The following is a 14,609-nucleotide window of genomic DNA, read 5'->3' as shown; positions in this document are numbered from 1 at the left end:
AATGCTTCATAATGTCATAATTATTGTTAAAAGATTCATGTTGAAATTGATGCATAGATTTTAACACTTCAGTCTTTCTCCTTTATTTTTTTCCTGTTGTTTCTCCGAATGCTCTATATGCTACAACCACTGCTTTGTAACTTTTTAATTCACTTATACCTAGATAAATGGTAGCACCGTTGGGCTCCCTTCAGCCAAGGCACACTAGGGGGACTATTTCTCTGCAGTGGAAGATCACTGGGGCTAGGCAACACAGCAGCAATCCCATTCCAGAATCTGCCATTTGGTAATCTGAAAAAAAATTGTTTAAAAAATTGTAACTATTTTTGTTAAAAGTGTACTATTCTTTTTCTTTATTTAAGAATATATTATTTATTTGCCATATTTATTAAATTATTTGTTATTACTTATTTAACCCTTTTCTGTCAGAGTGGAAGAGACAGAGAGCACCCACAGCAGAGATGGTGAACTACTTGGATAATAAAAATTTATTTTTTTCCTTTTTTTGCTACTGCAGTTTCAGACTTGCTAAGAGGAATTTACTTAGGCCGCGCTATTTTTAATGCAGTTTTAATTGGGATCTTTAGGTTGGGTTTTGTTTGTTTGTTTTCTTGCTTGGGGTTTTGTTTGTTTATTTTGTTTTCCTCGCAGGGACCGAGCCCGTCCCTCGCCGCCGTCCCGGCCGCGCCGCCGCAGTTCCCAGCGGCCGCCGCCTACAGCTCCCAGGATCCCTCTGGAAGCGCCGGCCGGCCGTCCCTCCCTGCCTGCTTCCTTGCCACCCTGCTTCCAAGCCCTTGTTGTTTGAAAAGACTCCGGCAGAGTTTCGGGGGGAGCCGCGGCGCTGGGCGGGGGCAGGCGGGGCCGCTCGGCGCCGGGGCAAAGGGGGCTCGGGGGGGACGCGGCGCCGGGAATTCCAGGGCAAAGCCCTCCCTCACCGGCCGGCAGGGAGCGGACCCAGCCCCGGGCCACGGCCCCAGACCCCCGCCCCGCCACTCCCCGCGGCGGAGAGGGCGAGGAAGGGAACACAGGAGCGCTGCCGATCCCCTCCTCCGGGCGCAGGGGGAGCAGGAGGAAGGGAACGGAGCCGCCGGGGAGTCGCGGCGGCCGGGAGGGAGCCCCGCGGCCCTGCCCAGCGGGAGGGTCCCGGCGGGGCGGAGGAGGTGCCAGCGGCGCGGGGCGGTGGCTGGATCCTGAATCCCGCCCCGGGACGCCGAAGTTGCGGCGGGGCGGCGGCCGCCCCTGTCGTCTCTCTCGATGTCCGTGTAACTCGGCGGCGGCGAGGAGGAGCAGGAGGAGGAGGAGGCAGGAGGGACCCTCCCGCCTCAGCCTCGCTCGCCGCCCCGCTCCGCTCCGGCGGGCTGTTGTGCGAGGGAGACAGACACACACACCCTGCGCCCCGTCCCGCCCCTAACCCCGCAGCCCCGGCAGGCCGGGCCGGGCGCGGTGCCGCCGCCGCCGCCGATCGCGGCTCGCTGTGTCCGCTGCCTGAGGAAGAGAAGGAGCAGGAGGCGGAGGGAGCGCCCCGGCGGGCAGCGGCGCAGCCATGAGCGGCGGGGAGGTGGTCTGCTCGGGCTGGCTCCGAAAGTCCCCGCCGGAGAAGAAGTTGAAACGCTACGTGAGTGCCCTCTCCCACTGGCGGGCCGCGCTCCCCCTAACTCCCTCCCTTGCTCCCTGCCCCGCTTCTCTCCCGCCGGAGCTCTGCGCTCGCCTCCCGCTCCCGCCGGCCCGGCCCGGCCCGGCCTCCCCGCGCGATCCCTCCCGGCCGGGCCCGGGCCAGCCGCCCTCCCGGCCGCCTCCCCTTTCCAGCCGGGACTTCTGCACGCCACGTCCTTGCCGCTGCCCCAGCGTTCATTTTCCCATATCTTTAATTTCTCTTTTCTTTTGTTTTTCTTTTTCTTTCCTTTTCCTCCTTAAAAAAAGGGGCGCTGAGCGGTCAGATGTTTCAGCCCAGCTTTTATTGCCTTTCCAAGGGAGGGGGCGGAGTTTTCCCCTCTTCCCTCTGGGTCCGGGCTCGGTATATATGTATTTTTAAACGTAAACACTTGCTGTCCCGGGGCTGGTGCCCGACCCCAGGGAGGCCGGGGGCTGCCCCGGCTCCGCGCCGCTCCCGGCGGGATTGCTCCCGGGGCTGGGGGCCCGGAGCCGCCGGGAGCCGGGGATGCCCCGGGAGCGCTCCCGCTGGGCCGGGGGTAGCTCCACTCTCGCTCTCCGCACCGGGGGGGGAAAAAAAAAAAAAGAGGAGGGAGTTGTGAGAGAAGCGCCTGTGTCTTTGCCGAAGTTGTTGCCGCTGTTGCTGAGCGGTGGCTGCGCTCGCAGGGGCTGCGGCAGAGCGGACACCGCGCTGCTGGCAGGAAAATGGAGCGCGTTTGCTGAGCGGGCAGATTCCATGACAGGGCACAGCGGAGCTGCGGGGCCGCCGGGGAGGCTGTCAGGTCACGTAGGAGGGATGGGTGATGCCAGGAGTCATCGCTGCTGGCTGAGCCCTTTCCCATTGGCACCCGGCTTGTTTCGTGGCATCTGTGTAATTGGGACAAAATGTTGGGCCTTTTCTTTTTTTTTTCCTCCTTTCTTTCTTCTTTATTTTCCCCCCAGTGTTTTGCTTTTTAAAGCAGATTATTTCAATTTATCAGAAATTTTATTTCAGATTTATTTGAGAATCTGTCAATACAGATCTTAATGTGACCATGTTGTTTTTGTCTGTTAGCGATTAGCAGTCTCTTCTTGAAGAACTGTTCTGTGCTTTTTTTTTTTTAATGCCCGGAAATTTGTGAAATGAGTCTCTATTTAAATTAAAAGCCAATATTTGGGGTAGCCTGTTCTCTGGTTCCCAATGTTAAAAATCCTCTTTTGTGTGAAGGAAAGAGAACATCCTGATGGGTCATAGCAGGGTCCTGCTTCCCTGCTAAATTTGACATGGACTGTATTCTTGGCCAGTTCTCCATGTCTGTGTATTCACAGGATACCTCTTTACCAGTGTGGAGGAATTAAGAGCAGTATTCATGTTTTTAAAGGCATTTAATAAATTTTCTGCTCAAATTCTTAAATCCTGTGAAGGGTGCAGTCTGTAAATGGACAGAGTTTGCCCTCCTAAATCATTCTCATTAATAAGTCTCTTAATATGCCAACTTTTTTTCCATGTAGCTGCCCCTTCAGTGTATTTATAGCTCCATTTCCATACTGGAATTACACAAGAACCTTTGAGGGGAAAACCCTGACTACAGCACTGGTCAAGTGGTTCCCTGTCCTAAAGAGGTAATGCCTTAATTTTCACTTGAAAGGGGGAGCTGCTTTTTGAGTAGGCAGAGTATCAGGATGATAATATGGCAAGCTTATGTCAGCGTGATTTGGTTTAACATTGCCATACATTGTAGCCCATAAGGCTGTAAATTTAAATCCTGCATGGTATTTTTGACTCTTTTCTGCTTGTATAAAAGAAAGGTACCACTTAAAGAAGGGCTTAAAGTAAAATTCCTCCTGTTTGTATGTAGTGCCTGATCTGTAGCAGGCTGAAGGCTGACACTCCCTTCAAAGACCTAAAAGTGACCTTGACATTATGGTCGCCGTCTTCAAGCAAACAAGAAGTTGATGTACTTAAGAGAATGAACTTTAGCTGAGTGCACTGGCTGGAGAGTTGGCTTGTGCTCCCTGTAATTCTATGCTTGAGCAAAGGCACAGCAGAGAACTGCCTTTTCCAAAGCCATGTTTTAGGGTGGTGGTATTTCAAGGGGCTGCACCAGATGAAAAGCTGGGAAAGTGATTTCAATAGGAAACAGCTTTTCTGCAAAACATACTTTTCACAGGTATATATGAAAAATTGTAACTTCATGCTCTGTTAGGTTTTGCATGCAAATGTTGGGGCAAACCCAGGTTACAATCTGGGAATGAAGATAAAAAGTCTGATATTGCTGTCAAATATGGTTTAGTTCTTGGAAAGGGTGAAAAGGAGCACTTTGAAGCTAGTACACAGACATATGTTTCACAGGGACTTCAATTTTTAGTTTGAAACTGTTGGACATGGTATTAAAACTAGCTTATACTCATTTTGAGGCTAAAAAAAGTAAAAACCCTCCATCCAGCCCTGTCCTGCAGATGGAATAATCAGATTTCCTTGAGTGTATGCCTCAGTGCCATGAATGTCTGTTTCCCCTCTTAGGAGTTCTGTTCTTGTGCCTTGTTCATGTGGTTTTGGTATGGAATTGATGTTCTGACAGCTATTGGCACCTGCTGTCAGTTCCCTGGAGCTGCTGTTCAGAACAGTTTGTTTGAGGGAATTGACTGGTTGTTTCCAGCAGCAGGTGTCTGAAGAAAGTACAGGTAACTTTTGGTGCCGGTGGGTGGTCAAGATGTGCATTTAGCAGAGGAGAAGGAAGAGGGACTTGGGGCTAAATCCTGCACAGCTCTCCACAGCCTGTGCTCTGGTTTCACGAGTACATGAAAGAACTTGTTTGTGCAGAGAGATGGAGGACTGGTAAATTTCACAGCTTCTGCTATTTTCTTGTATGTTTTTCTTTATTCCTTTCTTCCATTGCCTTAAAATTTGCAAACATTTATGTGCTCACTTTTACTTGCTATGATTTTTCTGTTCTCTTGTTTTTTAAAAATGTAGTTGGAAAGCCCCTTTCTCTCCATCTGTCCTTTAAAATGTTGATAGTAAAGTTTGGCTTTGTGTTTTTCTGCTACATTGCAGTTCTGTTGTGCACGTGCCAGTTAAAATAGCTGATGCTTTGTGGTGGCAGCACAGAGGTTTTTTACTGCCATTATGCTAGGAAACCACCAGATAGTTAAACACAGCTGTCCTTGGTAAAGCAAGAAAGAAAAGCTTGAGGGAATAGGAATAAGTCTTAAATTCACTCCTAGAACGACTGCACTTTTGTCTGGGGTAGGCTAGTGCTCAGTGGGACACCTGGATGTGCTTTAAATCAGAATCTTAGCATTGGTGGTTGGTTTATGGAACCAGTTTGTAGAAAGTCTACTGATGTAGTATAATAATTCCCAGTATTCTGAGGGAATCTCACAGTGCATATAAATATCTCAACGTCTGGTGCCAAGAGGTTGATGCCAGATTCTTTTCAGTGATGCTCAGTGACGGGATGAGGAGCAATGGCCATAAACTAAAAACACAAGAAGTTTCACCTTAACATGAGGAAGAACTTCTTTACATTGAGGGTGGCAGAGCACTGGAACAGGCTGCCTATGGGGGTCATGGACTCTCCCTCTCTGGAGATATTCTGGACCCACCTGGACATGTTCCTTTGTCATCTACTCCAGGTGACCCTGCATGGCAGGAGATTGGACTGAATGATTTCCAGAGGTCCCTTCCAATCCTAACTGTTCTGTCATTCTGATATGTCCTACTTACAAATACATTTTATTGGACAAAAGGTGAAACTCCATAAAAAATACTCTCTGTAGACTAAACACTTTGGGATAAATTGGTTCAGATTTTTCTGTATCTAATAGACTTTCCCATTCTTCTTATAGTTCATAAGATGATTTTTGAAAGTAAGTTAAGAAACCTTAATTTTGATGTAAGTATGGCTAAAAATCTTGTGGTTATTTGACTATTCCTATTGATAGTTCATTTAGTTATTTTAAAGTAAGGAGTTTAAAAATGAGAAATGGGCTTGATCTCCCTAGGATGTAAGGTGCACTGATATGATTCAGCCACGGCTACAGATAACATCCTCTTACTTTCTAATCTTTTCAGTTATAGAAAGTGACTAAAAAAGGGCCAGATTATTAAGCTAGTTATTGGTGTTTAAACTAGAGGCTCAGACAGCACAGGTACAGAAGTGGAATATTTTACTGGTTTTTGGTTTGGCAGTTGCTCTTTGTCACTAGTCACATAGGTGCATCTTCTGTCTTCAGTAATACTTAAATGTGCTAAGATATGTAAGGGTTTTAAGAAACGTTATATTCAGCAGAATAGTTGTAATTTGCTAAAAGATGCAGTGCCTGACCAAAGCCCTTTTTCTGGAAGACACCTGTTTGTGTTAAGCTTTTTTTTTGTGATCTTTCATCACTGTAGTGAGGAAATTTATGAAGCTGGTTGGTTTACAGGAAAAAACCAAGACAAACTGAGATGAGCTTGTCTGACATCATTCAGTGTGGTCCCCATGGAACAAGGTCAAGTTAAGTTAACTCAAGACAGATAAGTATTGTCAAGAAACATTATGTGACATCTTTTGTGTTCTGAACTTGATTGTGCTTGTGCTACTCAAGAAGTTGCTGGAGACCTCACAAGGATTGGTGCTCAGGCAGGAAACTTCCTTCTGGAAGGATGTCTGACCCTCCCCTTCTGTTCTGCACTGGTCAGAAAACAGCAGTTTCACTTTTGATCCTTCCAAACATGGGTCAGTAAACTCCAAATGATGAAGTTGAAGTCATGACTGAACACAATGTTTTTGTGGATTATAGGAGGAAGTTGCTTTGTTTTGTGTGCCTGCTGAAGATGCTGATATGATCTTGGGTATGACTTTAGGGCTGTAGCTACATCCTGAGCGAGCTGTTGGGATGTAAGGCTCACTTGAGGAGCATGGAATTCATCATACAAGTCTTTGTCATCTTTGACAAAGGACATCAGCACCTGGTGTTGACTTTGCTGCCAAAACTGCAGTACTCTGAAGTTGAAGTCATGACTGAACACAGTGTTTTTGTGGATTATAGGAGGAAGTTGCTTTGTTTTGTGTGCCTGCTGAAGATGCTGATATGATCTTGGGTATGACTTTAGGGCTGTAGCTACATCCTGAGCGAGCTGTTGGGATGTAAGGCTCACTTGAGGAGCATGGAATTCATCATACAAGTCTTTGTCATCTTTGACAGGACATCAGCACCTGGTGTTGACTTTTCTGCCAAAACTGCAGTACTTTTAGTGACTGACCTGTGGTGCATGCTTTGAATTAACTCCCAGAGGATGGTTGCAGAGGGTAAGAGCAGGCACCAGCATATAAAACAGATTAAGAAGTCTAATGGGTGCATAATAAGATCATTTTCTGCTAGTTATTTTAATTTTTATGTAGTTTATTATACTATTAATTTAAGCATTTCTGAGCTTGAGGGGTGAGATGGTACCTGAACCACTTGAATGCTTTTTTTCCCTTGGTGTAGGTAGGAATATTGGAGACCTAATTAATAGAAATAGTTCTGTTCCTCTTGAAGTGCAGGTGAACTACTGGATATATGAAATAAGCCAGATATTCTAAATATGTTAAATTATGTGAAAAATTTTTTCCCAACATCTCTGAAGTAATAACTCCTAATTTTTATCTGTGAGATTATAACTTCTAACTCAGAACATAGTAGCTGAGAAATGAAGGAACAATCAAATTCTGACTTTTTGTGACATTGAAGATGGTTCTCAATTGGATGTATAGCAATTTATGGATACCTTTTCAGTATTGCTTCTGTGTTTTGGTAAGTCTGTTAATGAGATTTGGTGCAGCTAATCACAGGGGATTACAGTTCAATGAGGAACTAGCAGGGAGCAGGGAGAGGAAGTGGGAAAACAAATCAGTGTCTGCTACTTTCTTGATGCTGCAGAGGGGCTGCTCTCCATGTGTGCACAGAGTGTTGGAGCACTGAAATTAAGTGTAAGTAACATATGTACTAAGCAGAGGAAATAATGAAATAATATGATTTTAATTTCCAGTTGTACACAGATGAGCTTGATTTGCATGCCTTTAAGTCAATCATCAGCCCAGAGCAGCTGTGTGAAATGTCAGTTGGATAAATTGAGAAAATATTGTTTTATTGGACAATTTAGCTTAAAAAAGTATAGACCTTGACTGTCAAAATGAGCATCAATTCTGGAAACCTTTGGTACAGCAGGTAGCTCTTTCAGCTGAGAGGTAATTCTTGGTATTCAACAGTCCAAGAGGGAGAAGAAGGTGACAAACAGAACTGTTTCTAATGTCCTTTTCTCTCCCTCTTTAAGTTTTAAAAATGTTGGAATAATGGTCAGTTCTGAGGTATGATTTATTTTTGTCTTTTTTGACATAACTTTTGGATCACATTATTAGAATCAAATTCACTCTTCTACAGACATTTAGAAAACATTTAGTCCCCAGTAAACTTTACTGATGCCTTTGATAGAAGTGTTGGCAAAAAAGTGAAAGAAACATCAGTTATTAAAATCATAGTAAATTTAAGGAAGAGGATAAACCTGTAGGTTGTAGATGACTCTGGCTTGGATATCTTATACTTCTTTAGTCCTTCTTTCATTTTTTCCTAGTCTAAAAGTAGATGTCACTGAACTATACTGGGTGAAATATTTTCCTAAATCAAGAAGGGGACTACAAATGATGAGGTGCAAGTTTTGTTTTGACATAGAGCTAAGATTCACCTCATTTTTTCGTTCCCACTTTTGCAGTGTTGCAGTGACAGACTTCTTGAGACCTTTGCAAAATTACCTTAATGTTTTCTGGGCTTCAGTGAGTAATCATTTTATTGCCAATAGAAGCAAGTTCTACTGTTGCAATTTCATTGCAGTATTTCATTAGGAGGGACAGACCTTATGTCTTGCAAATTACTTGAGCAAGAAAGATCACACAGAAAGGGATAATCTTGTCAAGGCAGGTAAGTGTTGTGTACAGTTGAATATTGTAGTACAGTATAATTTGCTGCTGTTTTAGGGACTCTAATGTGAATTCAGCTCCATATATGTACAAACAAATAGCTCTAAAGGAGCAGTATGTATTTTTTTATTTTTTTCCTTTCTTTTTTGTTTTTTTGGAAGGATGGAGGGAGGATTCTGCCATCTCCCAACTGCAATAATATACTATTTATTTTCAATTCCCTCTTTATCAATTCTTGATTAGGTTTTTACATTGGTTCTTTTATGAATTCTCTTGCTTGTTTGCTTTAGGAATAGTTGCACAAATAATGTTAGCTTTGTTCATTGCAATATGCTAGTTGTATTTGTGAACCTTTTTTAAAAATTATTTTTGTTTAAGAAAAGCACCCCTGGCTTCCAATAAAAGGTTACGTAGTATGTTTTTTGTACTTGTTTTTGCTACTAGCTGTTGACAAAGGTTTTGTTTCTCATGAAGAGCTTTTGAAGCTCTTTCAAACATGCCACAGTGCTTTTAGTTGTAAAAAGTACTCTTATGTTACGTAGTATCTGACTGTCTCCTTAGCAGTATCCAGCGAGGAAATGTTTACAAAGTAACTTTCTGTGAGATGAAAGAGACTGAATTAGCTGCTGAACTCTCTAACCATCTTTTTCTTGGTGTGTTTTTGTTTTTCAGCTGAGGAGCAGGAATATATCTAATTGCTTTTTATGCCCAAAATTACAACTTTATGATTAAACTCCCTGAGGTTATGGTGACACATTTTCCTTTTTTTTTTTTTTCTTGGAAAATGGCAGTTATTTGGGGTAAATGGTAAAAAGCTATTTGGCATTGTCTCTCTTGGTGGCACAGCAGCATGTAATTAAAAAGGTCAGTCAGCTATGTCCATAGCTTTATAAGGCTTGTGTATTATTAAATATAATATCTGTACATAATACAAATAATTCTGTTTAAAAACATACCTGGAGAAAGAAGTAATACTTCAACTAGGAAGCTGTGCCAAGATCCAGCCTCTCTCTTCAGCCAGCCAGCCAAATCAAGAAGAGAATTAAATTAAAAGCTTTTGCTCCTTTTTATTTTGCACAGCAATTTCTTGGCAGACTGATTTAAGAACAACTGTGCTTTTTCAGGAGTTGTGCTTGTTCTGTTGTCTGAGAATTTCTAGGAAGCCAGAAAAAAGCTTTTCCCTCTCTGTGTTTTTTAAAAGGAGGCAATTTTTGCCTTCTGTCACAGGTTGGCTAGCTTGGATGAGGAACCTTGATCAAGGGGGTGCTGTGCAGGCCAGTGGCTGAGGATGATGGCAGGCATTGGGATAACCTTGCTAGCATGAGAAAAGCAACCTCGTCCCTTTGCCTGTTCCCCACACAAGTTTTCCAGCCACCTCGCTGGGGACATGTGGGTTGCTCCGCTGCTTCGTAAGTGAAAACAACGCCAGATAAACCCTTCGTGGCAGCAGAGATAGTGGCTGTCGCAAAGTAAATCTGCTTCCCCACCCACTTCTCAGCACAGCCAGCCTTGGGGCAGGGTGATGGCAGATGTGCTCTCTCCTTCCTCCCGGGTGAGCGTGTCTCCACCCCGGGAGGAATGCGATGGGTTTCAATGGAGCAGGCCAGCAGGCTCCTCTCTCTGGGGCTACAGCCACCACCAGGCTCTTCAGCATTTCTGCCTCAAAGGAAAAGGGGGAAAAAGAAAAACAACACAAAATTAGGCTTCGGTTTATTTTTCTATGTTGTCTGGGGTTTGGGATTTAAAAGCAAAACAAACCCTCTGTAGGTGTTTATTTCTGATGGTAGGAGTTCACTCTTGGGTATGGAATAAGAATACAGGAAGCTCTTCAAACACAGTTCAAACAGATCTTTGATGCAATCAACACTGAAGAATTTCAGTGCTTTTGGTAAGGTTATTAAAAGGGTTAACACACAAATGTTACCAGATGAAAAAGGGATTTTGAGTCTCAAAATGGAATGCTACCCATTTCTAAAAAAGAAAAAAAAGCAGTTCTGAATGTTATGTGTTAGTTTGTCACTTTCCCTTTGTATGAAGAATAAGTGCACTGAGTCACGTAATGTGTTAGACAAATGTTCCCATTCACACTTAATGCATGTTTCTGTTACAGTTTTCTGATGCTTGTGTTTCCATATAGATTCTTAAACAGGATCAGATGTAGTGGAAAAGCTGCACCTGGTTTTGGGATGGTGCAGGGAGAATTGCTGCTTTATAAGGAAAGCTTTTGAAACCAGTCGTAAGTCCATATACAGAATTTAACAAACATTTATGATTTTTAAAAATGCATATACATATCTGTGATCCTTAAAAATAGGGTAAAATACTGACAGCAAGTGTGCCCCTTTGCAGCAAACACTGAAAAGCAAGGAATTTATTACGAAAGAGATGGTGGGGGTAATTTATTTGACGCTTCTAATGGTTGTTATAATGATTGGTATGTGTTTGTTTCATCAATAAGCAACCAAGAAAGAGGACGTCAGAATAATGTATGAACTTGATGTGAATTGATAATTTGTCCTTGCACTGTTTAATTAAACAAAAAAAAAAGAGGGGGCAGGGAGAAAGGGAGGAGTGTTTGGAGTGTAGTTTGAAACAGAAGAGGCTGGTGTTTTCCAGAGCAAGCGAGGCTGTGGAATGCTCTGCCATGTGATATCCACACTGGGAATGCAGGAGATTCTGGGGAGGCTTGGAGAGAATCCCCCATCTGTAAATCATGAACACTTGGAGGTCTGGGCTGTGATAAGAGGAAGCTTCTAAAATGTCATGTTGTAACTGTTTCCTTTGGTTCACTTGTGTGACCCAGTCTTTTCCTAGTTCTGCTGATGTGCGGGAAGAGTCAGAGGTAGGCTGTGAGTGTGATGCCATCTGGCACTTCTGCTTTCCTAGAAAATAGTGATCTGTATGAACTTAATTTGAGATTTAAACCACAAACTGACAAAAACTTATTCTTTTTTAATCTATTACTTGTTACATAATTCTGTGATTTCTTTTGGTGCTCTTCGTTAAAGAAATGTTTTTTATTTCAATTATGTGTTACACTGGGTGATGTTCTCATGGTGGTATTAGACAAACTTGATCTTTACAAAATCCTTCCCTGTTGGTAAGGGAGATAGCATTAGATAGTGCAAGAGGAGGGATGTCAATAAGTGTATCTTCCTGAATCTTGCATGTCCTGGTGCAATTCCATTCACTGTTTGTATGCAATTATTGCTGAAATTATTAGCATCATGCTGTGTGAGCGAGTTTTGCAGTCTAATGGCTTGTTACTCAGTGTGAAATAATGCCCTCAAAGCTGAGGTCATATCACACTCTTAGTTATGACGTATATAATGCAGTTGTCTGTGTGCACAAATGAAGGAAAATTGCATAAGCTTCTCAGCACTGTGAGAGATAACTAAAATGACTCCTCACTACCAAAGGCCTGTTAACAGAGAAGACACACTGGTATTCATTTAGGAATCAGTCATTACTAAAATAAAACCTGTTTTTTCTAGAGTTTTGGCATGGGGAAAGGAGAAATGGGGCAGGGGGAAGATCTAAACTGAGGAGTTGCATACAAGTGACTCATTAGTGTAAATTGGGAAACTTAACCCTGGTTTCATCCCAGGGTAATTTTGTTCTAGGACAAGTAACTACAGAGTTTTCTGCTACGGTGTGTACTTCAGTGCTAAGTTAATTCACAGTCCTTTGAATTTTTCTTTAGTCTGATGACTCTGTTGGTCTGTGAATCTCTGTAGCTCTAGGAAAAAAAAAAGAGCAGGAATTTATTGTCTGATTTAGAAAGAGAATGACAGGAGGATCTTTACTGATAATATAATGGAGGCAGCACTATCATTACATAAATTTGAGAGTACTCTTCGGTGGGGTTTTCTTACAGTACAGCCATAACTTACGGTGATATAAATCTGCTTGTTTGCTGTTTTAGCCTTGAAATGGGCATGTTATTAATGCAGATTATTACTGCAGTTTAAGAAACTTTAAACTTCTGCTGGGATCTAACAAACTGTGGGTGGGAGGTGCAAAGTCATAAGCAGCACTGCTGAGATTGCTTCCAACAACTGCAGGGAATGCAATGCTATTCCCATTGGGGTACATCTCCTGCCTTCTGCTTACGGGAAAAGGCTTTCCTGTCAGTCTCTGCAACCAGCATCAGACAGCTGGAGAGTGTTCCTAACTCCTTTAGCTGACTGGAGAATGAGCTCTTTGATCCTTTGCTTCAGGTAGTTGTTGTTTAAAGGGAGGGCAAATGGAATGCTCTTCTGAAATCTCAGTCTGCTTAAATAAAATAAGGAATAAGGAAGACTGTGATCTGTCCTTTCCAACTGAGAGACTGAGCTGGACAGATGTTTCTTACTCAGTGCTGAGGAGGAAAGTCCCTGGCTAGGGACTCTAGAAGGAGGGTTAAAAGGTGAAGGAATCCTATGGGGGCCTCCTCCTGCAATGATGGATTCAGCCCTGCATGAGTGGGATTGAAGATACAAAATTTGTCTCTTCATCTTTTCTTCCTCCTCCTCCTCCTTCCTCTCATCGCAACTATTTTGTGTTTATTTTTCTACTTTTAAATTACATAATTTAGTCCTTCCTGTCACTTCCTAACGTCTGAATCATAGGTAGCTCTTCCTGCCTGCAGTAAACAAACAAACATCCTGGCACCTTTCCAAACATTAAGATTGTGTTTATGAAGATGGAGGGGGTCCCTCTGGTAGTGTGCTTGGGAAGCTAATTCTATTGTGTACAGGTAGGATAAGCTGCTTACTGCATGCTTCTGTGCCCAGCTGATTTCCTTGTCTTTCCAATCTTCCAAACTGATGGGATTGCTGGGCTAATCAGGGCCAAGCAGGTGAATGCTAACAGATGACAAAAGCAGAGCATACACAGTGGCCTATGAGCTGTTAATAACAGTAGTAAGTAGGTTGCCTCAAGTCTTGCTGCTGCTGGTGGTGCCTCTTGGCTCTCTCACACCTTGCATATAGGTACAGTGCTGAGGCACATAGTGTGGGTCATCTGTCTAGTCACTTGGGAGAAACACTGCTTGGTCTAACACTCAGGCTTTGCTCAATTTTTTGATTCTTTCACTGCAAGGCAAGAATATAACAAAGGAAACTTGGGAGCATGTGTCAGCCTCCATCAGCCTGCTGTATATCTTAGACCACATTTGTAAAAGCTGCAAAATAGAAGTGTGTCATCCTCAGTTTTCATGTTATTACTCCTCTTTCTTAGCTTTGAAAATCCTTTATTTTATTTTTGAATTGTCTGTGACTCCAGAATGATACAGAGAAGACACAGCTAACACCCCTGGAGGCTTCCCACCTCTCCTGTTGCATTTGCATGCTTTTTACTGGTTACTGTCCTTTGTGAAGAAAATTCATCTTGAGTCATCATAGACCAGCCTGACAGTGTGTTGAACACTACAGCTTCTGCACTGCATGTGGAACTATTAAATGGAATTTGTTTGGTAAATGGAGACAGCACAGGAAAGACCCAGTCTTTTGTTTGGCGGCTTTGCGCTTGTACCTTCCTGCTCATCTGTTCCTCCTCACTTCCCTCTCTGGTTCTTACTACTAAGATGGAAGAAGGTGAGACTAAGTTAGATATGTTTGGGATAGATTAGATGAGGAAAGAACACCCTGAATATTAGGCTGCCTTAATTGTGCTTTCTTGTAAAAGATAAAGAGATTGCCTTTTTCTTAAGCTACAACTTACCCTGACTTTTCTGACGGTGGTGTTTATAGCATGGGAAGCATATTCTCTATACAGATGATCTAAAAAAGCTACCAAAACCATTTTGCATGTTGCACCAATAAGACAAAGCAAAAGAATGTTACTCTAGTCTAGTTTAGTACCAGTTTCAGAAAAGACAATTGGAAGAAAAGAACCCTGCTATTACATGCCATAGGAATGCCTCATGTTCCAGTTTGTTCTGGCTGAGGCTGCATATGCACAGGGACGTGGGGCTTTCCCTTGTGCCATTTTTTCTCATCCAGTCAGTAAATGAATTAATGAAGTTCCTCAGAAAGATAAGTTTGAGAGACTTTA

General features: G+C 43.2%; 1 protein-coding gene across 10 annotated transcripts in view; it reads left to right on the top strand.

Annotated features, from left to right (window-relative positions):
• The first annotated feature begins 850 nt into the window (after window positions 1–850).
• The window catches only part of GAB1 (GRB2 associated binding protein 1), a 95,918-nt gene continuing 82,159 nt past the window's right edge, over window positions 851–14,609 (top strand). For all 10 annotated transcript variants that reach the window (XM_039696067.1, XM_039696063.1, XM_039696065.1 and 7 more), the window contains exon 1: window positions 851–1,615. In XM_039696067.1, coding sequence (XP_039552001.1) covers window positions 1,544–1,615 — 72 coding nt within the window. In that variant the 5' untranslated portion in view covers window positions 851–1,543. The remainder of the gene's footprint in view (window positions 1,616–14,609) is intronic.

The sequence above is a fragment of the Passer montanus genome, unplaced genomic scaffold (genome assembly GCF_014805655.1).
Source record: "Passer montanus isolate IOZ18808 unplaced genomic scaffold, ASM1480565v1 scaffold95, whole genome shotgun sequence".
Taxonomy (NCBI): domain Eukaryota; kingdom Metazoa; phylum Chordata; class Aves; order Passeriformes; family Passeridae; genus Passer; species Passer montanus.
The sequence above is the reverse complement of the archived record's forward strand: the minus strand, read 5'-3'. Positions and strand labels throughout refer to the sequence as shown.